The sequence below is a fragment of the Strix aluco genome, chromosome 1, assembly GCF_031877795.1.
Source record: "Strix aluco isolate bStrAlu1 chromosome 1, bStrAlu1.hap1, whole genome shotgun sequence".
NCBI lineage: Eukaryota > Metazoa > Chordata > Aves > Strigiformes > Strigidae > Strix > Strix aluco.
Genome location: NC_133931.1, coordinates 128,668,643 through 128,695,966, shown reverse-complemented (window position 1 = coordinate 128,695,966; position 27,324 = coordinate 128,668,643). Strand labels below are relative to the sequence as shown.

The following is a 27,324-nucleotide window of genomic DNA, read 5'->3' as shown; positions in this document are numbered from 1 at the left end:
CTTCCAGATTTCAAAGCTGAAGGGCATACTGACCTAACTGATCACAGCAAGTGACCTCAGACAAATTCCTGCAGTGTTGAATTTTCAAGATGGAAGTCAAAAAACAAGTTCAAGAACAGCATGAACCCAGCCTCAGGTATCATTTCAGGATCACCGTGGCCACAACCTGTGCTTGAGTCTGAACATGCAGGTTCAGTGGAGGAAAAGAAAGACAAACATCCATTTAAAAAAACAGTGCTGAGTGCAACTGCATACAAATAAAAATCCACTGGTAACAAGAAATTCATTTTACTCTCACTAAAGAAACAGGAAGACTCCTCAAACATATACAAAAATATGTTCTTCCATACGTACATGTGAGCTATCAGACTAAGAAGTTCACATACAAAGAAAAGCCCTGCTGAGCACACGGCAGCAGGAAAAAATATTGTTAAGCCACTGGTTTTCCTGGGCCAGCACAGCAGTGAATAACTTTTGAAGCTAGTAACATTGCTTTTATTTCTCAGCACTGAAAAAGGTGAATATCCAGATCCTACTGAGAAACTTAATTCAGATTAAGTAACACTTAGGAGAGCCCAAACATAAATAATTCGGGTTGTTACTTGGAATTGGTGATAATGCACTATGTGCTCTTTCAGCGGCCATACCTCCATCATTTATCATTAAGTTTTCAGCAGCGTTCACTCTTACTTTTGGTTATTAAATTACTGCCAATATTTCACATTTAAATAACCTGTAATAGTCAAGTCTGAATTTTCCAACTTGGTAAGGAGAATTGCTGTACCTGAAAAGGACAAAAGAAGTACTAGCAGGACTGTGACTCAACTGGCATCGAAGTAGAAAGCTTTGCTGGAAGAAAAAAAGGGATAAACAAATTCCAGAATATATAGAGAAAGAGGTGTAAGACAATTTCTTTAGGCCTTAATATCATCAAAATGACATTGTTTTACGCACATAAAATCCATTTTGATTAAATAAACTAGTCATAGCCTGCAATCTCCTTTTCTTATCCCTTCCAAATAAATAGCGAGAGATGTCAATTGACTCAGAACCTTGATTACTGTGGATAGGATCCTGCAAATGTATGGTTGTCAGTGATATTGTGACACACAGCAAATGAGGCATCATATATGCAGAATTTCTCAGGAAAGCTAAAAAGTAGACAGAAATCATTTTCATTTAGATCCTTTCATGAGAAGATGACTTAAATGTAATCATATGTCTGTTAGTAGTGTGGCTTGGAAGAAAGGAAAAAAAAAAAAGCAATAAAGTCTAAGCACAAAGAAGATGGAAGAGATAGACCCATCACAGAAGTCACACAATTATTTCTTGTCTCACAACCAGATTGGCCAGCAAGGCCAAGAACAAGAAGCTACTAATCCCATACGTAACGTACTATGTTTTGTTACTCTATTTAATCTACTAGTAAATTACTGTATCCCATATATCCCAAGGAAATAAACAGCAGGATTTACACATAAGCATACTTCATTGAAATAATAAGATTGTATTTAGACTCCACATCTCTGGAATGCATATATCCTCTCACCTGATCAACAGAAACGTCCAACACAAAAATATGCATGCACAAGCGAGAGAAGTAGGCCTGGAAATTCATCTTCATTTTACAATGCTTCTCTGATAGCTAAAACACTTGCCTGCAGACCAGAACAGATCTTTATATGTCAGCGTTTTGGCCGGATCCTCACAAGTCACTGCTGTGGACATGGATTCAGACCAAGTTCTGCTCCTTTGCTCCATCCATTTTCAAAGAAGAGTTAAGCAAAGAACACATACACATTAACTAGTAACATGAACCCTTCTTCCATCTGGTGTCTATAGGAGAAGAGAAGGCAGAGAAGGGGCATATAAGCAGTTTCACAGTTGACTTAACCATTTTTCTTACCACATGAAAATAACATACACTTTCTGAAAGGTAAATGGATGCACTGTCACCAACCATTGCAGGCAGAAGAACAAACAACTGAACACATTGATGGCTGGGGCAAAAAGTCAGACCACTGCCACTCAACAGATTTAAGGGATGTTCCAAGATTAAAACTCTTCCCCAACCACAACCAAAAGATTCTCAAGTTTTAGTCTGCTAAAGTCCAGGTTTATCCCCCAACATTAAGAACAATTCCTGGTCTGAATGAGTAAAAAGTCACTGCCAAGTAAATCTCAAAACCTTCCACATGGTCTCAGATTTTGCTTCAAAGACTTGAAGCTGGACAAAACAAAGTAGCCATTCCGCAGTCAGTTTTTCTTGGTGGCTTTCCTGCCACCTCTCAGTTACTTACTAGTTTGCACTATGGTCACCTAGATCTGGTTCTGAAGTGTCTCACATCTTCCAGAACCTGACTTTCTTCCATGTCCAACACAGCACCGGGAAGTGACAGGAATCCCTAGTCACCATATAAATACTGGTATTTCTCTGAGAAATTAAGCGAGGCTGTCCAAGGGTTGGGTTTTTTTAAGCCAACGGAAGTTTTACAAACCAGCAGTTTTACAGACTGATGAAAGGCACATCTGTCCCACAGCTGATCCAGTAAGAAGTTGCCACACTCCAAGAGAATGGCAGTATTTGCTCTCTTCCATCTATGCTCATCATTCTCAGACTCACCTGCAGCACATTTGCTAATAATATTATCTGTCCTTGTCTAGCAGAAACAATTATTCCCTTTAAGCAGCTGAGAATGGCTTTGTAAGACCTCAAGTGCTGACACTATTCTGCTACAAATGCACATGCACTATCATCACACACCAGTCCTAAAAACTAGTGACAGAATTCAGACTTATAGTTTGTCATAATGGCCTCAAAGACATGTCACATGGCAGCAGAGACAAGTAAATATACTGGGCAAGCTCACGTCTAAGCCATCTGCTGCTAGGGAACCACTGGACTGACACCAGATCCTCAGCAGTGTAAGTGAAGAGTACTGGAGGGATGAAAAAGTGGAGTAAGGAGAGGCAGGAACACAAACCCACCAAGCCATCTCCCTGGAAATCTCCTCTGTAATGGAAAGGCTCATGAGACAACATCATCCCCACCCATCTTCCCTTCCAAAGGCAACAGACTGGAAAAATCTCTATCCAACACACAAAGACCTTGTGAGTCCGAGAACTGAGTAAATGAAGATGGGCCTCCTGCAGGAGGCATCGGATCACATTACTTAGCTTTTACCTTCCTCTTTCCCCCGCAAAAAATTTGCCTGTGTCCTGTCTCAAGTAACACTTCATAAGCAGCAACTTCCAATACCAAGTTATCTTCCGCCTGGAATTATGTTTCCTCTCACTTCCTTTGTGACATACGTCTGAACGGACTCATTTCTCAAGACACTTGAACCCCCTTTGCACACAGTTGGCAAAGTAACTTAAACCACCAGACGAAGATTTTCTGATCCAGTTCCTTGGCACTATTTAGAACCTGCTTTGACACCTGTACTTCTACATTTGTTTTCCAAATTCAGTTTTAGTTTTTTTCATTTTTCTAGCATAACTTCCTACATCTTTCCCATAAGCCTTCAGTCACCTCACAACTGATAACCACACACCACCTGCTTATCCCAACATTAAGCAGATGAGAACTGCATCAAAGTCATCATATACCCTAAGTCAAACCCAAGTTCTCAGCACTGGTAACATCCTCACTCCAAATGTATTCAGGCCATTTATAAACATTACCCATACAACACTTACGCTAACCACTTCTCTGGAAATTCTCCATCGCACCATACCACACATCAGAACGTAAAGCAGTTCAGTAGTCACCAGTCTCCTGCTTCCTAAATATAAACAAAGTCTTCAAGAAGCAGAGAGCTCAGTCATGGCTTGTAATGATTTTACTGTATCTAGATCAATAAAGAATTACTGCACTCAAGAAAGAGGGACAATAAGCAGGCTTCCAAAATCCTTTGTATCACAGGCTCTTCCCTAAGTCTGTCACACACCAACCCCACCCTTTGAAGTCTCCCAGGAGTAAAATAATCAATGTTTATTCCAAGATCCTACAAAAAGTAACATTGAGTCTCAGGAGGGCTAGACTTGTCTCTCCTCCATCTCCCACAATCCAGATCCTCTCCTGCAGGAGAAGGTATAGTTCCATATTTATACTTCCTACATGCACTTCTCTCTCAAGCTACTGACTATAAATAAAACTTTTTTTAAAATGCACAAATGTTATTTAGCGTGTTATGTGCCTCCTGCATTATGGCATTCAAATTCCTCGTGTTCATTCTTCACAAAGCTCTACTTTTTTCCAACTAGACCCTTCCCTTTAACCCTCCAAACTCAAAATATTCTCTACACAAGAGTTCTGGTTCAGAGACGGGTGTCCTTTAAACCAAAACATTTTTCATGGTAATATCCCACAGAGGGAGTAACCTTTTTGTTTTGGGGCTTGGTTTCTTTTTGAGAGAGAGACTGTGAGAGCAAGCACATTACAGAATCAAGAAGTAACTTGGCAAAACTCCCTCCCCTTTCGCACACTTCCGCTTCAAACACACAGAGGTTGTTCCATGAGTGAAATAAACAAAATTTGGCTTCTTCAGAGTTGGAGATCCTAAACATAGTAAGAAGCAGATGAGTATTAAAGATTTTGCCGACATCAGAGTATTCAAAACACCTCCAACCAGATTCTCCTACACTCACAAGAACTTGCATTACAGCTTTTCCATCGGAGAAGATTCTTACCTCTATCCCTCAGCCAGCTCACATGCTTTTTCACCAAGCATCTAGGTGTCTAGTATCCGCCAGCTACAAAGTTCCTGGGTGGAATCAGAAAGTATTACACATGCAGGAGGCACAATCACAGTACCCTAATTTCCTAAGGAAGGTAGCCTTAAAAACATGGTGCTCTTGATATTGGGCAAAATCAACACTAAAATATAGCTAAACAACAGCAATACAACTCACCACATAAGAAGTAATAATCACAGCAATTCATATTGATTTTGAGTCTTAAGATTATTTTGTTTTGATTGTGACATTGATAGTAATTTATCTAGTCTGCATACACATAACTGAAAGTCTTAAACCACAACTTAAGTGCTTAGAGAAACCACTAACAACAGAAGGACAAGAATAAACAGCTCAAGACTGACTGACAATAATTTAGAAATAAATCATAACAGCAAGCAGCTAACCAAAGGAACAGGTTACCAGCCTTGCGATGAGGTCAGTCATCAACAGTGGCTTCCATTCCAACAAATATGCTGCAGTTAAGCTACATGTTATTGGCCTTGATCACACTCATTTGAATGAAAAAGAAAATTGTTCCACCATTATAAGACAGAGTGGACAAGTTCTATAGTTCTTGTTATACTAACAGTCCAAAGACATCAAAGCAGTCTTGCATAGTTGAAGTTATTACTCTAAACTTTGACGAACTATTGGAGCACAAATAAAGTGTTCACTCAAGTACCAAACATTTGTATAGACCACTCTTTGCATCTAGTACTACTCCCCAGAGGTATTTATCTTCTATCTTGGTATCCAGAGTAGATAATCAGTGCTTTGCCTAAAAGAATGAAACAGATGCTTTCCATGCCAGAACCTACACTCAGAGAGTGAAATTTAGGTTGCTTTGAAGAGGAGAGCAACTCTTTTTGGTTTTTTTTTTTTGTTGTTTGGTTTTTTGTTTTGTTTTGTTTTGGTTTTTTTTGACAGTTTGCCCTCTTCAGAGAGCAGGTAACAACATTTCAGGACACAAGGAGAAGATGCCTTACCCTCTCCCATCCAGATAAACTAACTTTGAAAGCAGGCAAGAACAGTCTGAACCCCACCCCCAAATCATGGTATTTCATGATAGAAGAAACCAAGCCACAAACCATTGAAAACACTGAAAATCTTCCTGCTGATTTCAGGAGGTACTGATGCAAGTCTGTGTTCCCATTCCCACAATGTGACCAGTAAACATTGGTATGACAAAAACCAAAAGGCTAAAGCTTAAAAAAAAAGAAAAAAAAAAAAAAAAAGCAGCACACTATTACTTTGTTGCTTTGAATGAAAGACTATACAAAAGTGGTCTGTATCCTCATTTATTCACCTGAGTCTCTGGAAGATGTCGTAAGATCTTATGAAGGTAAATAGGCTATCAATGGTTTTAAATGGATTAATTCACGTGTTCTCGTGGACTGAAATAAAGGCCAGCAGCATCTACAGAGAAGACTTTTTTCATTCAAAATTTAATCAGAGCAACACAACAGCAGGTACCAAAAAGTGACAAATCCTACACTACTCCTTCCTGCTATTGTTGTGCTCTTACCTTATGTGCAGAACTAAATGCACCACAAAGATCCCCAAAACAGTTCCGGAACAATTAAAAGTATTTTCTGACATGCAACTTATTCACAGGATTTGCTATTCATGATTCTTCTGGTCCTAATTTACTAGAGGGATTAATTTCATAACTCACAGAAAACAATTATGTGATACACTTGCCTGTCAGGTCTGATAAGTTAATTTTTAGTCTTTTCACTTTGAAGAAAGATGACTTCCCGCAGTGCTGTACATTTCTGAGCTACTGCATGCAAGTGTAAAGTAGGTAAAGTAATATCCGCTAAACAGCTCATTTCTCCACCCTCGATTCCTGAAGGACAAACAAGTAAGATCCTGTTGTAGCATCTACAATGTGCAGAATAATCTGACAACTAACTCGGCTGCAAACCCAAACCTTGCAGCTTTAGAAAGGTTGTCTTTTTCTTCATCCCACTTTCCCTCCGCCCTTGGAGAGTTCAGGTCCCTGCTGGCCAGCCTCTGCTACTGGTGCTCTGGTCACAACTTCAAAGGCTAAAACACTGAGTTCTCCTCCTCTACCACAGTATGAGGAGCGTAGAGTCCTCCCCGGCAAGTTCACTGCTACTTATTCAGGCACCGCTCCACAGGCCAACCCCCCTCCAGGAAAGGGGAAGCACACGTTGGCAAGAGACACACAGCATTTTTCAGCACCATGAAAGGAGAGAGTATCTTTTCACTAACTGTACAGGGAGAACATGCTGTTGTTAAATGCAATTTATGTTTCAACAGTTGACTATACCATTTTTCATAGCAGGCTGTCTACGAAGTTGAAGTAAAACAGTGCTTGGACAACTACCTTCTCTCTCTCCTTCTCACCTGATATTCCCATTTACTGTCTAACTCTCTTTGTAACTGCATCCCTGATATATCAATACTACATCTACTAGCCAGAAGACTAGATTGCTTTCCTTTTATATCATGACATGGTCTTAGTAGTACTTTTCAGATAGCCTTCTGAGACCAACAGATGTGCCCACTCCTCTGCTTACAGACATCATCTCCCTTAGAAGTATGTGTCATTACAATCAGGTACACTATTGTTACTATAGACTGTTTTATCTACTGATTTGAAGGATGTTTGAAAAGAAATGAATTAAGTGATATGTGGTACATCCCATTCTCCGACTCACATATTAGGCTAGATAATTGCCAAGAACCATTGCACTGAGTTTGAAGAGATAACAAGGACAACATAAAAATCGCAGCACACTTTTCTTTCTTCTAAGAAGTGTCACCTGAAACTATGGAACCAATTGATGCTAATGTCACTATTTACAGGTGATGGAAGAAAATTCTTTTGTGTACGCTTCTCACTAGCCTTCTCTTACTGCCTCTGCAGTAGCTCACATCAACATATTTAAAAGATTTTTTTTTTCCCCAAAGTCCCTGAATTTAAACAAAAATTTGCTCAAGTTGTCCCTGTTCAAACAGAAAGCCAGGTTTAAAGAAAATACATACAACCTGTAGATAAACAATCCTGGGGAATGGGAGGGGACAGAAAAATTGCCATCTTCATAAGACAGCATTTTTTAATAGATCCTTTCAAATTCTGTATCAAATTTAATACAAGGTGCTTACTGGGTAGATCATTACACAGATACACCACTGCAGACTACAAAAGAAAGTACTGGACAAAACCAGACCAGATTTGTAAAACAAGGATTCAGAGTCTACCAAGCGTGTATCCACACGTGTGTAACTTTTAGGGAGGAAGCAAGTTCTACCAGTGTTATGACAGAAATACATAGTTGGGACTGCTGTGTGATCTGACAAGGGTTCCTGAAAAGAAGAGTCCAACCCCAGGACCTTCACTTCAAACCTGAGAGGGGTCGAGCCGAGTTACAGCTCTCTGTAACACACATCAGAAAAGCACAAAACATCTATATCGCTGTTACTGAATTTGAGCAGAGGGGTGTAAAACTCAGGGCAATCCGTTTAGAAAGAGATGAAGTCTGATTTGATCCAGAATCAAGGACATTACATCATCATTTATTTATTCTAGAATCTGGCATTACACAGCAGCTATCTCACTGTAATCAGCCAAGAATTTAAGATTACAGCATGCAATGAAGAAGAAAACACAGAAATGCCAGAAGCGTAACATCAACACATGAAAATACTACCACTTGCTTCCAGCTATGGTGGCAGAGGGAAGTACAAGGCAAGCATTGACTACAGTATGATAAGTCTTCACACCTCTTCCTGCATAAACTGGCACTGCAGGACAACTTGCACTGACCTGAACCTCTCAAAGCCTATCATAAATAAAAGCAAGCACAAATCACAAGCAGCATATTTTACAAATTAACACACATATCATATCACAGATAGGTCAGGACCCCCAGCTGACTACACTGAATAATTAAGTATCAGTTTTACCAATACAGCTAGCTGCTGGTTTTGTGGTGTTGGCTTTGTTTTTATTTCACAAGAAGCATCTATCTTGGTTGACACAGTCAGCAAGAAGCCAATGCAGCAGTACTTTATATAAGGTGTTCTCTCAAGAGTGATGTTTTTTCACTGTCTGTTATAGTACAGGCCTACAATTATGAGAATTATCGTGGGTAAAGTTCTACAAAGTATTTTCTCCACATGGAACATTTTTAAATGACCACTTTTCATACAACATGCAGTTTTATTATATTCCAAAAAACCCCAAGCATTCCATTCGGAGACTTCAACAAACAAATTCATCTGGTAGTTATTTGGAAAATGAAAATATGGTTGAGCAATAGGTATGTATTAACACATATGCATCTTGTAACACTATCATCTACGGGTTTCTTTTAGCACTAATGAGAAATAGTAAAGCATACCTGGACTATGTAAGGTACAAAGATATTTAACCTACCTCATCAAAGCTGCTATCTTCTTTCTTCAGAGCTTTAAAAAAATGAAAAGAGAAATAGTTATCTGTACTGCATTTCAATGAGCACAAAGTTACTAAGTAACTAACACCAGAAAAGAGAAAAATAGAGCAGCATTTTCCTGTTATAACAGGAAAGAACAGGCTGGCATGAATAACAATTTTATACTCAAAATCTGAATCTGTAAATGGAATGTAGGACTGCACAGTGTGTTTCCAAGAAAGTAAATTTACATATTTATGAAAAATATTATCCTCTCAGGTTAAAGAAAATAAAGGTTTGCAAGGGCTTTTTTTAATTCCTAGTGAGCATGAAAACACTTTATGAAGAGCCTGACTGAACTTCAAAAAGGGAAAGTATAATAAACACCTAACCATGTACACAGTTTGTCAAGTACTAAACCTTTATGAAATAGTATGCATTATAGCATGCTTTTTTTGTTTTTTACAATATGACTTACAATAAAGCAGATGAGATTTCTGTCTTTCTTACAGTGTTAACCAGCAATTAATCAACAAACAAGAAAGAGGAAAACAGTGCAGAAATCATGTGAACTGGTAAAGCAAGAAAATAAACACATGAATAGTTCTGAAGTTGTAGCAAAGATTAAGCTGATGAAAACTTTTCCTTTAGCATACTGGGTATCTTTATTGAAATGTAAAGAAAATTATTGTCTCCAAATCTCCATTGAACTGTGTCCATCTGAAGGTATGAGACTGGTTCCTTTTCTCTGTACAGACCAACCAGGGACTGTGTAAAGCACGCCGTGACCTGACAGTGCTCATCGTTCACTTCTCTTAAAGAGTTAAAATAAGACAAACCATTGCATTGACAGTTGCACTATTTCTTTTCAGTTTAAAACACAAAGGTTTGCAATTTGAGGGAGGTCATCTGAATGACCATACAGTTCTTGCAGTGTTGCCTCAGAAGACTCTTCATCACTTAAGCAGCGTAATGTTTCTTACACTTCAAATGCATTTATTTCTGCAGGAGAAGAATACTTAAGCGCCTACCACGGTTGAGGATCTAGACTCCAGTAGTTTCTTTGCTCTTTTAGATGCTCCTTCTGCCTTCAAATCACTGGTAGTAGTTTCTAAACCACCACCTCTTCCAAACCCTGTCTTCAGAAGCAACAGCGTTATCAGCCTTAAAAAAACCCCAAAACCCCAAACTGCAGAAGCTGTATCAGAGGCATAACAGAGGCAGGACACCTACGCCAAAAGTTCTGCAGCTCCACAACCTCTGCCATGGGCAGCAAGGCACAAATCCCAGTTCTCCTTGTACAGAAAAGCAGGGATGGTCCCGCCTTCCTTTGCTTTCAAATTCCCATTTCTTTGAGACATGAAACATGTCTTCCCTCAAATCTTTGAGGATTACTGTTCTACAATTACTCATCCAGATTTCATGCTCAGTAACAAAACAAAAAAACAAAACCTGGGATTTTGCTGAGGAGATTTGAGGCACACACTGTACATTTTTATCATGAAATGCATTTTTATGGTTTTAAAGGCCAGACAAAACGTTTTCAGACTGCCAATCCCAAGTACCCAGAACTATGAGTCAGGATATTAAAATTAAAAAAAAAAAAAAAAAAAAAAGACAGAAAAAAAAGCAACATGTGGAACATTTTTTAAGAACACACTTTTAATCTTTTATCTTTCAGGTCACAACGACATACAAGCTATAAATTAGTATATGACACACCTAGGTCATGCTGACAAGCTTTTCTCCCTTACCAAAACACAAGATTTTCACATGACCAAAACATTCCAGGAATAACCAAACAACAGATAACCAAACAAAATTTACAATGTAACAGAACAAGAAATGGGAATCTGTGATCCACTGCATATTTTTGACTTGTCTTTAACTTCTACCTTTGACTAAAATAAGTTTTTTAAGAATCGCCAAAAATAAGAATATGAGAGTTCTGGCCACTCATTTAATCAGATTCTGTTTAATAATAATTTCCCTCTCAACCAATTAACTACACAGCATCTTCAAAATAAATCATCAAACCAGCATATTTTATACAACAAATTATATTAGAAATTTTTTTTTTCCTCAACAATGCAATTCTTTTTAAACCGTTAAAAAAAGCTTTGCTGAACTAAAAAAAAAAGAAGCTGTTTACAAATGAACTTCTCATTACCTCAGGTATGTGAGCTATGTGAGTGTACATTAGAGGAGATTAGTGAAGATAACCTTTGTATTAGTGAGGAGCTAGTAACAAAGCCCAGGGATGCTCAGAAGGGCCACAGACTGCTTTCAGTGCACTGTGAGAAATCTCAGCAACTTTTCTCTCTTTCTTTTCTTCCTTCCTTTCTTCCTTTCTACCCTGGTGTTAGTTTTTTACTAAAGAGATTGCATAAGAAAAGTTAAATGGCGTGAGCTGAAGAGATCTCAAATATGATTTTGGTACTATATGAATTTTGACAAATACATAGCCAAGAACTCTTCACGCATCTAAAAGATCATGATAATTTTATAAAATTACACATTATTAATTTTAATTACATAATTATCAAAGTGTAACATTAAGACCCAAACCTAATACAGGTTTAAATGCTAAAATAAACAGTGAGTCAACTGAATCTTTAAAAGTTGGTTAGCATACAGTATGATGTGTTCATTTATATGGACAACACAACATGTAAGCAAGGAAATCAGAATTTTTAACCTAATTTGGATGTTTGCATAAAAATGGATAGGCTGCCAGAAATCTATCAATAAAAAGAATTCCGCAAATTTTTCAGATCTTAGTAAGTTCTTTATGATTAGCTAAATTTTAAGAGGGACACTCCCTGAAACACTAGAAAACTTCTGCCAGGAGAAAGGATGCCTCAGCTACAAAGATAGTTCATTTTTCTAGAACTGTGTGCATGTAATTTCTTCAGTAAAGAGCCATCCTGTCAGTTTTAGAATATAAACCTCAGTTTAGCACCACAGGCCATATACATTTCCTCCAACACACCACAGTGCCGGATCAACCTTTACAGGACTTGCACATAGCACAAAACAAATGCTCAGGATGAAGGCTCAGAGATGGACAATTTCCCACATCACATTTTTCAGCTCAGCAAAATAAACATTCTCAGTACTAGGTACTCTGAACAGTTACAGGAGAGATCACAATTTTGCAGGATAAGCCAGATCTTCATCACTCTCTGCCAGTCATTGGAAAGCCAGTGGCTGGAAAGCATCAGTTCACAGTTAAGAAAATGAGCCAAGCCTACCTGAGGCTGCCGATGGTACTCTTTGGCCCTTTTTGCTGTGCCCCAGGGATAACTAAACTGGTTTTATCTAAAGATGCTGGGCAAATAGCTTCAAACATTACTTAACATACAGTGACACACTGTAAAAAAAAAAAATAAAATCACCTTATAAACTCATTGCTGATATAGCCTCTCAAATAGAAAGGATTACCTTGTAGGGAAAAGGTAGTCTTCAAGGTAGTTTATTGAGTATTATCCTGCAAGCCCTAGCAAAAAAAAAAAAAAACCCAACACAGCCAACAACAATTAGGATACATTTCCACCATTCTTACCCAACATGCCAATATAAACTTCGGTATCAAAATGAAAGCGTCTTGTAGTACTGGAAGAATTGTATTTGGCAGCTGGGACACTGCCAACAGAGAGGGGAGGCCTAGCAGTGCCTGACCATTTCAAGAATGACCATCAGATGTTCCCTACTGCGGCACATCAAGGTTTGACTCACTAATTATTTGGCACAAACACTGTGTTCCTCTTGTGTCATTTATATGATTATGCTCACGATGCTACATTGTGTAGTTAAACCTGTAAAACACATAAATTGCAGCTGAATGGGAAAAGTTAAAATATCATTATCATTATTTATAATAAATCACAACTGAACAGATGACTGACAAAATTCCAGATCAGATATATATTAAATTAGTAATTGCTAATCTCACTAAGGAACCAGCTCTTCTAAAAAGCTGTAAAACCAGAGTGACAAATACCCAGAAAGACTTTTTCTAATGAGGTTTTGGGTTTCTCTCCTTCGTTTCAATGTAAGTACAGCACGTGTTTTAACTGAGGATTTCCTGGTATGCAAATTAAGAGTTTCTTGCTTTGCTTGGGTTTATCTGTGGCTCTGGTGTCAGGGAGTGGACCATGTTCAAACCTCATACTGATATGTTACCTTTTTTTTTTTTTTTTTTTTTAAGTGCAGTTACCAGAACGATGGTTAAAATATTAGAGCATTTGAAGATCGAACGGTCTTGCTGAGCGCAGCCTGAGTTTTAATCACAAAACCACCACAAACAAACAAACCAACCAGGCACCCAACCACACTCCTACACTTCTGCACACACGCACAAAGAACTGGAGGAGCTGGAAGACGTAACAATCCACGTATCTAAAATCAGGCCAAGGCTCCCAAGGAAACTAAACAGTTGTTTAATTTGTGAGAAATGATAAAAAGAGATGATCACCCAATAGAGCCAACTAAAACATGTAGAAATTACCAGCCAGAGGGGCCTTGCTCCCTAAAAGGCATTAACAGGACTGTCACCGTTACAACAAAGCAGCATCCTCATTCAAAATATTTTCTTTGTTAATGACTTCCACCATTAGTAAAACCTTTCCACAGTTCTGTATGAGTGTCTCTCTGTGTCTATACATACTCACACAGGCACGTGACAGACCAAACACCTGACTGTTGTTTTTTTTTTTTTCTAATCAAAGAAAGTTAAATGCATTTTACAAGTTTAAGACTGATGACAGGTGAAAGCTATTTTCATATGGGGACAGAGAGATTTATAACCGTGACTTGACATTCTCTTCACAACTGAAATTTGGCATTGACCCTTGAAACGCCCTAGTTTACAAACACGAATGAGCTTTTCTCAGTCTTTTCCATCTTGCAGTAGCAAAATAAAAGATACCTGATTTCAAATGCTATCCTACACTTTAAGTTTGCAGTCCTTAACAGCTAAGGGTAATCCACTGAATGCATACACAACACATGAAAAATTGTAATACCCACATACTTTAGCACACCTCCTCGGTAGGGCTACGGAGGGAGAACCAAATGCCACAGCTCACGGCTGCAGTGCAGGCACTTCACGTCCTCTCACTGGGACAAAGCAGCTCTGAAAGTTGACCCACGTCTGCCAGCCAGGCCAACTGAAAGGAAAAATGTCCCAGTGGGATGACCCCTGGGTGAGGGCTGTGGAAGGGCCCTTACAGAGGGTCTGCAAGGATCGGGCTGCTGTGTCCACTCGCCCATCCCAGCCACTGCCCAGCCTTCTGTCACTACCTCAGGTGCTCTGCCTGGGCAGCTCGGGGATAGCTCACACCTTCTCCAAGGTACCTTCTCTCCCTGCTCAGCTGCGTGGTGGTGCTGTCAGTGGGAATTAATGCTCTAAACTATGAATTAAGCAAGGCAGCGTGCCAAAGACCAAGAGAAACACCAGTCCAAGCAGACCAGAACTCTTTGGCATTGTTCTCGGTAAAAATTCGACTGAAAAAAAAAAACCAAACAAACAACAACAAACGGTGTCAAAACCAAACGCAACACAGTGATACCGGGAGGTAACACGCTCGGCAGCAGCGTTCAGATAATGCTACCTCCTGCTTTATGTCAGTGAAAGAAGGACAAGACTTCGCAGCAGATGACAGACAGACTTCTTTTGTCTGGCCTCCTAATTCACCGGGCCACCGTTATCTGCTTCAGCATCTCACGCCTCAACTTAAAACAACGTGCAGCCCGAACAGAAAATAAATTACCAGACCTGCAACAAAACGAAAATAACCATCTGCTTTTTGCCAAGGTTTCTCTTCGGCAACAGAGGCACTCTAGCCAACTCTCATTTATAGTTTGTTTTTTCTAGCCTATTTCGGGCTAACTCCATCTCAGACCCACAGAGCTCTGCCGGGCTCTTATTTTCCCGAGCTTTCTTCCCAAGCTACGGTTTTCGGGGACGCGGCCGGCGCGGCTGTTTCCAGCTTCGCAGCCCTCATCCCCCGCCGCCGGGCTCCGGACGGGGGGGCAGGACTCACCTATTCGGCCGAAGCTCTCCGATAAAGTTCTCCGCAACTTTTTCATCTTGCTGATCTTCTCGGCGGACTGCGAGTCGATCATGTCACACGCGGGGGGGCGACCCACCCCCCCCGCTCGCCAGCCGCCACCCCCCGCTCCCCCGGCTCCGGGGCTCCCCCCTCGCCCCGGGCAGCCGCCGGGCGCAGCGGGACAGCCCCGGTCCCGCCCGGGAAAGGAGCCCTGCGCCGCCGCGGCTGTTGCTGCTGCTCAGCTCCCCGCCGCCACCGCCCGGCTCATAGCCCCGTCCCGCCCTGCCTCCCCCGGGCCGCCCCGGCAGAGCCAGACGCTCTGGAGGGGAGGGCAGGGGGGGGGGGAGAGCAGCGCCGAGGGGAGATGGAGGAGTGAAAGGAAAGTCCGGCGAGAGGCTGCGGGCACCGGCGGAGGGAGGGAGGGAGGGAGGCGGGGTGGGGTGGGGTGGGAGGGTGCGCTGAGAGAAAGGAGGAGGAGGAGCCTGGGCGGGCTAGGGAGCCCCGCGCCGCGGCCGGGGGGGGCGGCCGGCCCTGCCCGCGCTGGCAGGCTCGGAGCCGGGCCCCCACCCAGCACCGGCGGCGCCCCCGCCCCGCCCCGCCCCGGGCGGCGAGACGGGCGGGAGAGGAAGCGGCGGGGGCGGCCGGGGGGAAGGCGGCCGGGGCCGGGCCGAGGGCCGCGGGCTCTCCCCGGGCGCGTCCCGGGCGGGTGGGGCGGTGTGGCAGTGCCCGCCCGAGCGCTGAGGGCGGGGGCAGCGCGGCAGGCGTCTGCGGTGGCCTTTCGCGGGGGAACGGTGCAGCGGGTCCAACCTGGGGGTGTCGGTGCCCCAGGCTGTTGTGTCGTGGTCCCCTGGGATGCCCTCGGTTACCCCCCGGGCCGGCAGGGACCGCCGGCGCGGGGCAGGGCGGAGGCCGGCTCCTGCCCCCGGGAGCCCTCCGCCCCGCCGTGGCCGGGCGGCTTTTAAAGGCCGGTGCGAGTCGTGGAGGTCTGGCGGTGGCAGAAGGCGCCCTTCGGTCACGGTTCTGGGTGGGCGTTGCGTGGGGTGCTACCCCGGTCGCTGTGGCGAGGCCGGTGGGAGGAGGAGGAGGAGGGCAGCAGCCGTCGGTGCGCAACCGGCCCTTCCCGTGGAAACCGGGGCTCCCCTCGAAACCGGGGCTCCTCTCCGCTTGCGACTCAAAGCACAGCCAGACCATCCGGTGCGTTAGCCTGCAACTTAATGAGTGTTGGGAGCTTTTGATCTCGTTAACTCAATTGTGCCAACATTATTGAAAAATAAATCAGTTTAACCCATCAAGATGGATGGCTGTGTCGAGTCTAAAATATAAAGTAGGTACTTTTCCAGAACAATACATGTTAGGTAACACATTTTAAAACCCAGGTTTGCGTGGTTCAAATTGTGTTTTAATGCATGTTATCTGGTTAAAAAGAACTTGGGGTTTAATGGAGCTAGCTAATGCGAGTTACTGGGATTAGACGGTGTCCACGCTAAGAGTTGTTAACTCAATTTTAGGAGCACATTTGTCTAGACAAGCATTGAGGTGAGTTGGGTTCAAGCCATCTGCAACTCTCAGCTCTGGGATCGGACCTTTGTATTACAATGCGGCAAGGGTCGCAAGTATGCAGCATTTCAAGGTGGAAATCTATCATCTACTATAATCTACTGTATGTGCTTATGCATGTGCCTCTTTTGGCTTACAAGATAATGGGGAATTGTCCGGTTCCACAGCAGTACAGTAACGCTGGTAAAATGTCTTATGCACAGCCCCTGAATCTACAGACAGATTGATAAAATGGCTTGCAGAAGTGTGAATCCTGTTGACCCTGTTAACATCTTTGAAACAGGAGCTAAAATGGCACTTTTAACGTTGGCTGTGTCATGTTATGGAAGAAAATTGAGAAAGGGTGGAAACTGAAATGTTGCAGAGAGCAATGCAAGGAAAAAGAGGAGAAATAAAAACTGGAAAGAAACAGACAAGGGGGCTAGAAGGAGAAAGGGAGCAAGGACACAAGCACTTAAGGGTATTTTATTCAGCCAGTGCAAAAAAGGACATTTAAGTCCTTAATAATAGTTGACAGTTTCATCTTTGTTTAAATCTGATGTTAATATTGGTGAATATTCCTGCTCTGCATGGAGAGGAAAATGCCATAATCATAAATATTCTGGTCCAGGAACTGAAACAGAGTTTAGCATTTGAGCCCTTTGCACTTTGCGTGCATGCCATTCACGCCAGGCAGCCCTGCTGCCCAGCTGAGACGTGTACCAACGCTGCTGTAATTCAGTCTGCAGCTTGCTTTCAGCTATTGGGGATATCATTTCTGAGAGCTCCTGAGGAACCTGTAATTAACTATGCTGAACTGGTAGATGCTGTCTTACCTAGTGAATTAGCCTTGATACTAGCACCTAGTGAATTTGGAACAACATTCCCAATTTTCCCCCTATTGCTAGGTAAACTATTGACTTTACCACTTGTGGAGGACAAGCCTCTGCCAGGCTACTGCAGTGGGTTCAGCTTTCTTTGACAGAAGCACAGGCAACCTGGAATTTCTACCAAGCATCTGGCTTTGCAGCTGCTTGGAAGTGATCTACAAGAGTATGTCAGGGTCTTTTAAATCAATGAAAATTTTGCCTAAATTAGACATCAGTGTGGTGCCAGTGAGAGAAACCTAGGCCTTGCTTTCTGAAAATCGTACAACCTCAGTCCACAGAGATGTTACACAGACTTTCACTGACAGAGGAAGGATGAGCTTGAAGCTGTGCACAGATCCTCAAACTGCATTTGCAATTTGTGTTATTCTTCCCTTGGCAGTCTTTAGTTGACAGAAATATTTCTTTTAAAGTCCTTTTTTCTCTCCCCCACCCAAACCTCTTCTGTTTCCAAGGGCACTAGTGTTGAAAATTCACTGAATTCAGGAATGTGGAATTACTTTTGTAGCTTTGATCAAGCAAGCTCATAAACTGGTGGTTCTTATTTTTCTTCTCTGTATTTCCATCACCCATCTCAGGAAACCAGTAAAGCAGAAACGCGCAATTAGCAAACCACAGAGATAGCAGCTATTCTAATGATGACATTTTGCTTCCTTGCAGGGGCAGGCTTTCAGCTCTGTTTTTATGTTTAAGTCTTGCAATTTGTGGCATGAGAAAATTAACATGAAAAAAATGCTAAATAGTATTGCTCTTTGCTGCCTTCTTCCAGAAGCCTCTACCAAGTTAAAGCATGTTTGCATTTAACGAGGCATCTGGATTATAAAAAGCCAGGCATTTTATTTACAGCATCCTTTCTCATATCAACTCCCCAAAGATACACCCTAAATAAAAACCTGCTTGCAGTTAGTTTATGACCCCAGCATCTCTTTGCCTGGCTTTGGTAAGAATTCACTACAAATCCTGACCTCGGCTGCTGCCACTGAATCATGCTGAATCATTCTGCAAATGTAAGGATTATCAAGTGCAGGAAAAATATTTGCCAAGATATCGCTTGCAAGTTGGACAACAGGAAATGTTTGCCTCCATGCATCATGCTAGCCAGCAAGCCTCATCATTCAAATGTTTTGCACTGAGATATAGGTTGGGTGTGTTGTTTCTGAAGAAGGGGAGACAGCAGGGCTGGCAGTTTGTTCATTATTGTGTAAAATAACATATTGTTTGAGGCTATAAGTGCAGTCATGGGCCGGGAGCACGGGGTGTGCCAGCAGTCTCCTCGCTGCAGATGGAGCAGCCACGGTTGCCCTATTCATTACTTGCAGGGTAAGATGAGACGACAAAAAATAAATCCTCAATGCATGGTGCAGATGGTGGCTCAGGGTGTAATGCAGAACTGTGCACTTTCCAGATCTCAGGCATTTGGCGTTGATTTTACAGAGTGATTTTATGCGGTCTGAGCTCTCTCTAAATCCCAGTGTTTGTCCCCCTCCAACATTTCTCCTTAGGGACTCTTGAAAGGCAGTGTACTTAAGTTACATTCCTGGGCCAAGTGTTTGAATTTCAGAAACCTTAGGAGCACATAAACAAGCAGTGTGTGTTTGTGGAAGAGGTAGTTAATGCCATTGCTTTGGAGTGTTACATGGGCAGAGTAAGCCCTTGCCTCAAGTGGCTTGCCCTGGGAGAGCAGGAAGGCTCTCTAGGCGGACAAAATAGTGAGCGTAACTCCCCTGGAGAGAGCATAGTCTTGCCAGGCCTTCTACTGCTGGTATAAAGTAGATCTTCATAAATCTCCCTGGCTGGAGATACTCTTCATTAAGCCAGCCTGCTCACCTTGAAAAGATCTCTCTGCTGCAGCGTCTGGGACCCAAGTGCTAGAAGCTGTGTTGCTTGTTAACACAGCAATCCTTTTGTGACCCTCCGGTGATGAAGATGGATGTAAAGCCACAAAACACCCCCCCTCTTCCCGCAATCTCACTTTCACTTGTCCTCTAGTAATACTCAATCCAAGATGACTGTTATCCAAAGAGAAAGCCAGGCTCTGCTAACACAAATGGTGCTGTATCCTTAGGGACATGACCTTTAAGCTCTACTAGCAAAATGCATTAGTGACAAAAATTAAACTTCGGCAATAACGGGAGAATAGTACCTGTGTAATCTATGTCCACATCATAACTTGTTCGCCCAAAAAGCTCTCAGAGCTGACGTACAGTGTATTGCCTTATTGGTGATTGTTATTAAATCCCAGTTTTTATTAACCTGTGGAAATTTCCCCTGTTGATATTCCATGTGTCCCTGCTGATAAATGGAGGGCAAACAGGCTCAGATGTTGCCTCTCCAGCCTGGCTGCAGTTGCCAGACCCTGCTCCTTGGGGTAGGAAGGGATGAGTTAGGGCTCACACACATGTCATTCCAAAGGCGTGATGGGAAGAGCATGGTTTTCCTGGTACCTTATGGCCGGCTGCTGGTTAGAGGTGACCCACTGAACAACCTGTGGTTTTACTTCTCCAGTACCCTCTCGTGGTCACTTTATTTCATGTACTAACGTGAGGGGTCTCTTGTTTTCTGTTTAGCTCTTACTTTATACTATCACATCAGGTGAAATGGCTGCAGGTGGAACACAGCATCTTTAATTTTGATGCTTGTAGTTTCTGTCCCTGTTAGCTTCCTCATGGCATACACGAGTACACTTTCCTTTCTAGGGAAGTATGAGCTTTTTATGGTTTGGCCATGACACAGTGTTGGGAGTTAACCCCAGTAGGCAGCTGAGCACTACACAACTGCTTGCTCCCATCCCCCACCCCTAGTGGGACAGGGGAATTAAAAAGGAAGAGCAAAAGCAAGAAAAATTGTGGGTTGATAGTTTTACAGGCAAAGGATGAGTAAGTGGAAGAAGAAAGAAAACAATAAACAAGTGATGCAAAGGCAATCACTCACTACCTCTCACAGGTAGACTGGTGCCCAGCCTGTTCCTGAACAAAAGATGGTTAACTCACCTTAAAATCCCCTCTTTTCCCTTTAATTGCTGAGCATGGTGTTATATGGCATGGAGTACCTTTTTGGTTAGTTTGGGTCATCTCCCTGGTTGTGTCCCCTCTCAACCTCTTGTGCACCTCCAATCTATTCACTGGCTGGGCAGCAGAGGCAGCCTTGATGATGTACAAACACCACTCAGCAATAGCTAAAACATTAGCGTGTTATCAGCATTGTTTTGGTCACAAATCTAAAACACAGCACCGTACCAGCTGCCATGAAGAGAATTAACTCCATCCCAGCCAGACCTAGTACACACAGGTGGAGGGAAATCATGCTGGGGATACAGAGTGGAGAGAAAAAAATAATGAATGACAATGCATCAGAAACCTACATACTTCAAACTAACAAATTAAACATAAGTATTGATTATAAACCTAAAGCTGTTACAATATATGCTGCTGTATAAATTGTATAATCTTGGAGATTCTGCTGGGCAGAAATATAACAAGTATGTTATATTTGCAGGAATTTATGAGCTGAGATGCTTTCTAGTTTAAGATCACCTGGCTACCTAGCAACATAGCATTGATGCTGAATGTTGTTCCTGTGAAGTAAGTGGAAAAACCTTTTAACAAGTTCATTTTCTTGTGCCGTCTTGATAAAAGTCTAATAAAAGGGAGAATGGGATTTAAAATGTAATGGCCTCAACCATTGTGATATCAGATCCCAGTGTTTTGAAGTCACTGAAATGTTCAACAAATACTCTCATGATGAAAATGATGCAAAATGAAACAGCAGGAGGGCTGAGGCTGATCTATTTAGATGCACTCAAAAAGCATGTGTGAATCATGTCATTTTATCATAAATATTGAATGAAGCGTGTTTACTGTAACATCACGACTTTTCTTTGCAGCAAAATCCTTCGCTATCATCAGAACTGAAGCACTATTTGTACAACCTGAAGATCTGTGCCTCTTATGCATACAAAGCCCGACTGACTTGGGCTGGGAAAATACAATACTTGGCATACACAGCCAGGGGGAATTTCTCATGGGCAAGGGTTCTCTTTGAAGTAACCCCTGATTTTGAAAACACATAGGCACACAAACCAAGTCGATTCTGGGTGTGAATATTTAAGCACTACACGTAAGATTATAAACCCGTATGCTGATATCTCATGAAAACAAGCTTGGAATATTAACCCTACTTTATTTCTAAGATCTCTCCAATTTTTTGTTGGTTCGATTTTGGATTTTTATCCCTTTCTTATCTAGTTTAGTCATTTGCAATGATTATCATTTACACCAGACGTATTAGAGAAGACTGCTTGAATCTGTAGGACAGAGCATAATGGAAAAGTTACCTCTCCTTCAAAATAATACAAAACATTTGCCAGGGTTATACATGAAAGGCTGCTTTGTCATAATGAAGATCTGCCCTCTTAACATGAAAATCTAGATGGACTTCAGGCATGTATTCAAACATCACTTGTTCTTTCCACTCTGCTCTATCCCAAAATCAGCACCTAAGTAAGTTAAAAACAGTTCAGCCCACATGCCATTCTCCACTGAGGGAAGGTTTCTGAAACTGTTTCTTACAGTTTTATTTAGTTCCTATCACTGTGGTAACGAAGCACTGCACAAAATTAAGTGCCACAAAATCACAACTGAGTACTTTCCTTCACTACTAGCTTGCAGTATATTTGGTCTTCATAGAGTGAGCCCAAATCAGTGCTCCAGATCTCTCAATCCAGGTCTTTCTTACAATGCAGTAGCAGTATAGGCTCTGGTTGCTGTTTAGTGGCCTTATATAGTGGTAAGGGGCCTTACAGAAGTGATATCCATACAGGTAATGCAGATATGGTCTCTGTCGCAAAAGGGTTGCAGTCAAAATCTACCGTGGAGGACTGTCACAGTAGATGTGATAGTTGGAGAACAGGAGTACCCATGCGCTGCAAAATGAGTCAGAAGCACAAGGCACAGAGAATTGGTCACTATGGAGTATATTTCCCAGGAAAGATGAGGTTTTGAGCAAGATGAAAGAGAGGCTTTGTGCTTGTTTAAAGCCCTGCTTCCAGGAGTTAGGGAGAAAGTATAAAGACATTCTAAGGAAAATTCAGCTGAAGAGGAGCTGGCGACACTAATTAGAGGCAGGGGTTGGTACCACAGCAGAACTTAAGAAGCAAGTGGATTTATGTAATTAGGAGTTTTAAAAGGAAAGAAAAGGCAGGGGTGTTTAATGCAGCAGAAGATGGAGAGGCAGCAGAAAGAAACAAAGCGGGAAAGAAGTACTCAGGATGATAAGCTGGAAAGATGACCTATAAAACAGGCTTTGGAAGCAGGATGAAGAACCTTTGTGAAAACTGAAGGCTAGGAGCTTGTGGCAGCCAACCTGTGAGATGAAGAGGGGTTTAGCTGCATGGAGGAAGAGGAAAAGCCACACTGGACAAGAAGGAGCTCCCAGATTTAAAGAGCCTGGACCTTTGTGAAAATAAGATATGATGGCTCCTTTGGTATTATTTTAAATAATGCATGGAGTAAATGCTAAAAGGTGAGACCTCCTGCAAAATTGGGAGAAAAGCACATGTTACTGTATTGAATTTGTGATGGACTCCAAGCATACCAACTAATTATGGCCCTTGTGACAATCTTGTCAGGACAGTGCTGTAAAAACTCGAGGTGGCTGACCTATAAGCTAGGTGAAAACACAAGTTATTTTAATGAAGTGATTTTCATACAAACTAGCAAGAAACAAGTCACAGCAGAGAGCATCTGCATTAGATTTAATGGTGCCTTAGTTTGTTTCAGTCCTGGTAGCCTGTGCTATCCAGAGTCCGTTTCACCCGTTGTCTGAGCAGTGGCTGACCAGTACTGCACAGCAACAGCCCCCACGGGGATTCTGCTGCCTCTTGGAAGAACCTCTTAAAACATACAGCTCTCCATAGGTGATGAAAGGACAGGATTGTGAACGAATACTGTGAAGATGTGCTGGGTGGAAGGAATGCTTGCAAAGGGCTGACCAGTCTGTTCAAAACATGCATTTTTGAGGTACCAGAGCTGGAGACAAGTCAGAAAGAGATGGGTGAGAAGATGACATGAAGAGGAAAGCAGTGGACTGCAACCATTAGGCTGGACACGCAAGAGGAGTTAACAGAGATGCAGGTGAAGATCTGAGCAGAAGTCAGTCTGGCACAGAGAGGAAGACCTATGAGTCATCCTTGGAGAGCTGCTAGCCAGAAGTGCAAGGCAGCTTCAGAATTTAATGATACTAAGAGGTCATTATTCATTATTGTTGTTGGTCTATAAGTAAACATGTATTATTACAAGAAATATCTGCTTGCATCAGTAATGATTTGATCCCAAAACACATGCAATATTGCAATGAACTTTATTCAAACTTTATAACTTTTGATTTTTTATCTTACTGGGAGTTTAAAGATCAAATTTTAAAAACACAGATTTAAAGCCTAGCATACATTCAGGTCAGCTAACCTGAGCTGGAAATTAAGTACCTAAATTCTTTATCTAACTGATGAAAATAAGTAGGATTCAGGACTAATCCTAATTTTTTTTCTGAGTTTATATAAGAAAAATTCACCGGTCACAAGGTACTCTAGCAGGACTTCATTTACTTGTATAGAATTTTCCAGAATTTGTATTTTATGTTTCTCCTTTATAATGAGACAGCTATAAAATGTGATAAAATGGACAGGACTTTCAGTGTGATTCATTTTAATATAGTAAGAGTTTAGAAAGTAAGTAATCCTACGTTACTCGCTAAAGTATTTGCAGTATTTCGGAAATTCCACTTGCAGCTACGATCATCCAGAATGGATGTATCTCTAAGATTTATAAAAGATGATACACAATATAAATAAGTGCATATACCCAGGGAAAAAGGTCCCTGAGGAGCAATTCTCAAGACAAATTCCCTGCAAGGTAATTTTTTCTGGTGAAAGCTTCGCTTGACAGAGTCCCTGCTAAGAACAATGTCTTTCAGAAAAAAAAATGTTTGTGGGTTATACAGTTCTAAGGAAAGCCCCTGATAATTCCAGCTTCCTGAGTTCACAAAACAAGGCTCTCATAATTGCATGTCATGCTCCAAGCATCCCAAAGGAGGTGACACTAAGCCCTCATTCCTCCACCCCAATTAAATGAAACAAAGTATTTATTGCCTTAGACCCACCTTTTCACCTAGTTCCTCTGGTTCATAGACAGCTACTTTGCCATAGAAGAACCTTATATCGTATGAAAATTTAACACTCTATTTCTCAATTGTTAGTGAGAACAAGAAAAGGAAACATGGAAAGCCAGTAAATCAGAATAACCCACGTCCTCACAAAAAGCTCCTTGGTACTAGAGCAACGGCAGAGAAAAAAGACTACCAAGCAGAAGAGAAAGGAATATATTCTGGACATTCTTCAGGATAAAACAGATGAGGAGGTGAAGGACATGGTCCTTCAAGGAACAGGAAGATGTCCTCAGCTGCAAACAGTCAGCTGCATCAGAGTGAAGTAAAGATCTCCTCAGCAGTGATCTATACCTCCCAGGTAACTTCTTGCTATTTATTTACTGCACGATAGAGATAATCCTGGTGGTGGCTCTCTCTAGGTTTTTGATAATTTTGGACTCTCAAACCAGCAGTGTTGTACTACCCAGCCATTCCTACAAGCCAGACCGTTCTCCAGTGTGCTCCAAGGCACAGCAACCATGCAGACCTCCTGCTACTCACAGAGGGTTCATTGGATTCTGCAGCTCCAGATATTGTACAGGGATGGACATTTTCTCTCATTTAACCAAGTTCAGTTTCAGGTCATGGTGTCTAAATGTGCTGGTTTTTATTCTTTACTAGAAACAGGATGATTCCACAGCATCACTCTATTTTTTTTCACCTTTTACACTGAGGATTAGAAGTTGGCCTTGGAAGATGATAGCCAGTGACCTTGCCGGGCTTTCTGTGGTACAGCGTTGTCCAAAGATCATCTATCTTTTCAAACACAGCATTCAGCTGTTGTGATTCATGGTCCGTGTTTGATGTCAACAAGAACATTGGTCCCAGTAATGATAAACAGCTCAGGCTGGATCTAGCCTTCCGTCCAGCCGAGCAGCTTTCATATTAAGTAAATGAGCACAATTTCGTATCACAGATCTTCCAAGAGTAACTTGAAGAGAAGACTGGCTTTATTGTGTTCAAAATTAATTAAAAAATACCAAATACTTTGTTTCTTGCTGCAAGTCCCAATTCCCAAGTTATGCTCCTTGGTGCTTCAGTATGCTGCTTCATTAAATATATTTTTGTCTGTCTTAGTTTGGCTGAAGTCATGCATCTGTATTTTAGAATAAGAGTTCATCAGGTGACGCAACTAGGAGACAAAAGGAAAAAAATTAAAATTTTTTTAATCTATTATTTGCTGTACTGAAAAGAATGTCAGGAAGGAAATTTCCAATAAAAGACAGGTTTATGGCTCCTTTTTTTGCTTCACATCCTAATCTAATTATGCACTCCTTCAAATGACAGTTCCCTTGTGATACTCATTTGAGAAAAGTAATAACCAATGCAATGGTTAAAACCAGCATTGTAGAAGCATTCCATCATATCCAAGATCCAAGTCCATCACAGGACTATCTGATCACCAGATTTGATGGTGTCTAGCCTGGGGGCATTAAATAGCTTCTCAGACAGATACATTTATGTATATTTGCAGAGTTCATATAGTCATGTTTTCTGAAGTTAAGAAGTCTTTTCTTTTGAAAGAAAAATCTTTCCTCGTGAATTAAAATTAAACCAGCACCGTGCTTTTCTTCAAGTGGCCTAGCTCCGCAGGGAGTGAAGCCAAGCCCAGTGCAGGCAGCTGCAGCTCCAGCCTGCATGGCTGTGTGCTCCAGTCCAACCCCGTGAGCCAGCACAGAGGCTGCTGTGCCCGCTCAGTGAGCCAGTTCAGGGAACTGATTCCACTGAAAATTAATACCCATCCCCCAAAGTGATTAACTTTCAGCCAGAGGAAGGCTCTGCACTACCATACCACATGGCCTTCCCCTCTTCTGCTGCTGACACAGGGAAGAGAGAGGAGGGCCCGGTCAGGGTAACTACCAATAGGCATGCTAATAAACTTGGAATAGTTTAAGACAAAACAATATAGAAAGTGTCAAAAGGAGAACACTGTCTCAAGGTTAATACATGGTAAAACTTACCTTGAAGTCTAGGCAAGCAAAAGGAGTCAAAAGGTTTCATGTATTTACCTCCTCGCCACCATAGTTTCTAAACTCTTGATTTATTCTCTGAGGGAGAGGAATATAGCGTGTAAGTTGCCAAATCCAGCAATATATGTCTGAAAACATTACTGAATTAATGCATTCTTCCAAATGAAAGCAAAGAGATTGCTATCTTCCACTGTTTAAATCTGATTTATAATATGCTTTAACAAAGGATCTAGAAGTATTTTAAATGCCATGTGAATGTAAAAATAAGTGAGAGCCTAAATTTTTGTAATTCTTCGTGTGCTTTTTAAATCCAGTCCTAGAACTAGACTGATAACATACTGTATAGATAACATTTTTAATTTATTCATTATATTCTGATAATTTTTCATGTAATTACATTAATAAACTGGGCATAGTCCTCTGAAGTTCAATTTAGAAAGTACCATGTTATCTGCATGTAATAAACCTCATGTATCTATCCTCCCTCTTCCACTATCATGTCTACTGACTACTATTAAAAGCTTTTTAA

At 41.6% G+C, this 27,324-nt stretch overlaps 1 protein-coding gene and 1 long non-coding RNA gene across 3 annotated transcripts in view; both read right to left on the bottom strand.

The window, feature by feature from the left end:
• CDK14 (cyclin dependent kinase 14) overlaps nucleotides 1-15,617 on the bottom strand; it is a 321,627-nt gene extending 306,010 nt beyond the window's left edge. Inside the window, exons 1-2 of one of the 2 annotated variants that reach the window (XM_074835205.1) lie at nucleotides 15,194-15,617; nucleotides 9,149-9,180 (exon numbers count right to left, since the gene is read on the bottom strand). In XM_074835205.1, coding sequence (XP_074691306.1) covers nucleotides 9,149-9,180; nucleotides 15,194-15,275 — 114 coding nt within the window. In that variant the 5' untranslated portion in view covers nucleotides 15,276-15,617. The remainder of the gene's footprint in view (nucleotides 1-9,148; nucleotides 9,181-15,193) is intronic. The other variant, XM_074835223.1, reaches the window with a different exon arrangement.
• An 8,345-nt stretch (nucleotides 15,618-23,962) lies between these two features.
• LOC141933910 (uncharacterized) lies at nucleotides 23,963-26,980 on the bottom strand. The gene is made up of 2 exons (XR_012626245.1): nucleotides 26,787-26,980; nucleotides 23,963-25,957 (listed from the first exon to the last, which is right to left on the bottom strand). It is a non-coding gene; the product is annotated as an uncharacterized LOC141933910 (long non-coding RNA).
• Nucleotides 26,981-27,324: the final 344 nt, after the last annotated feature.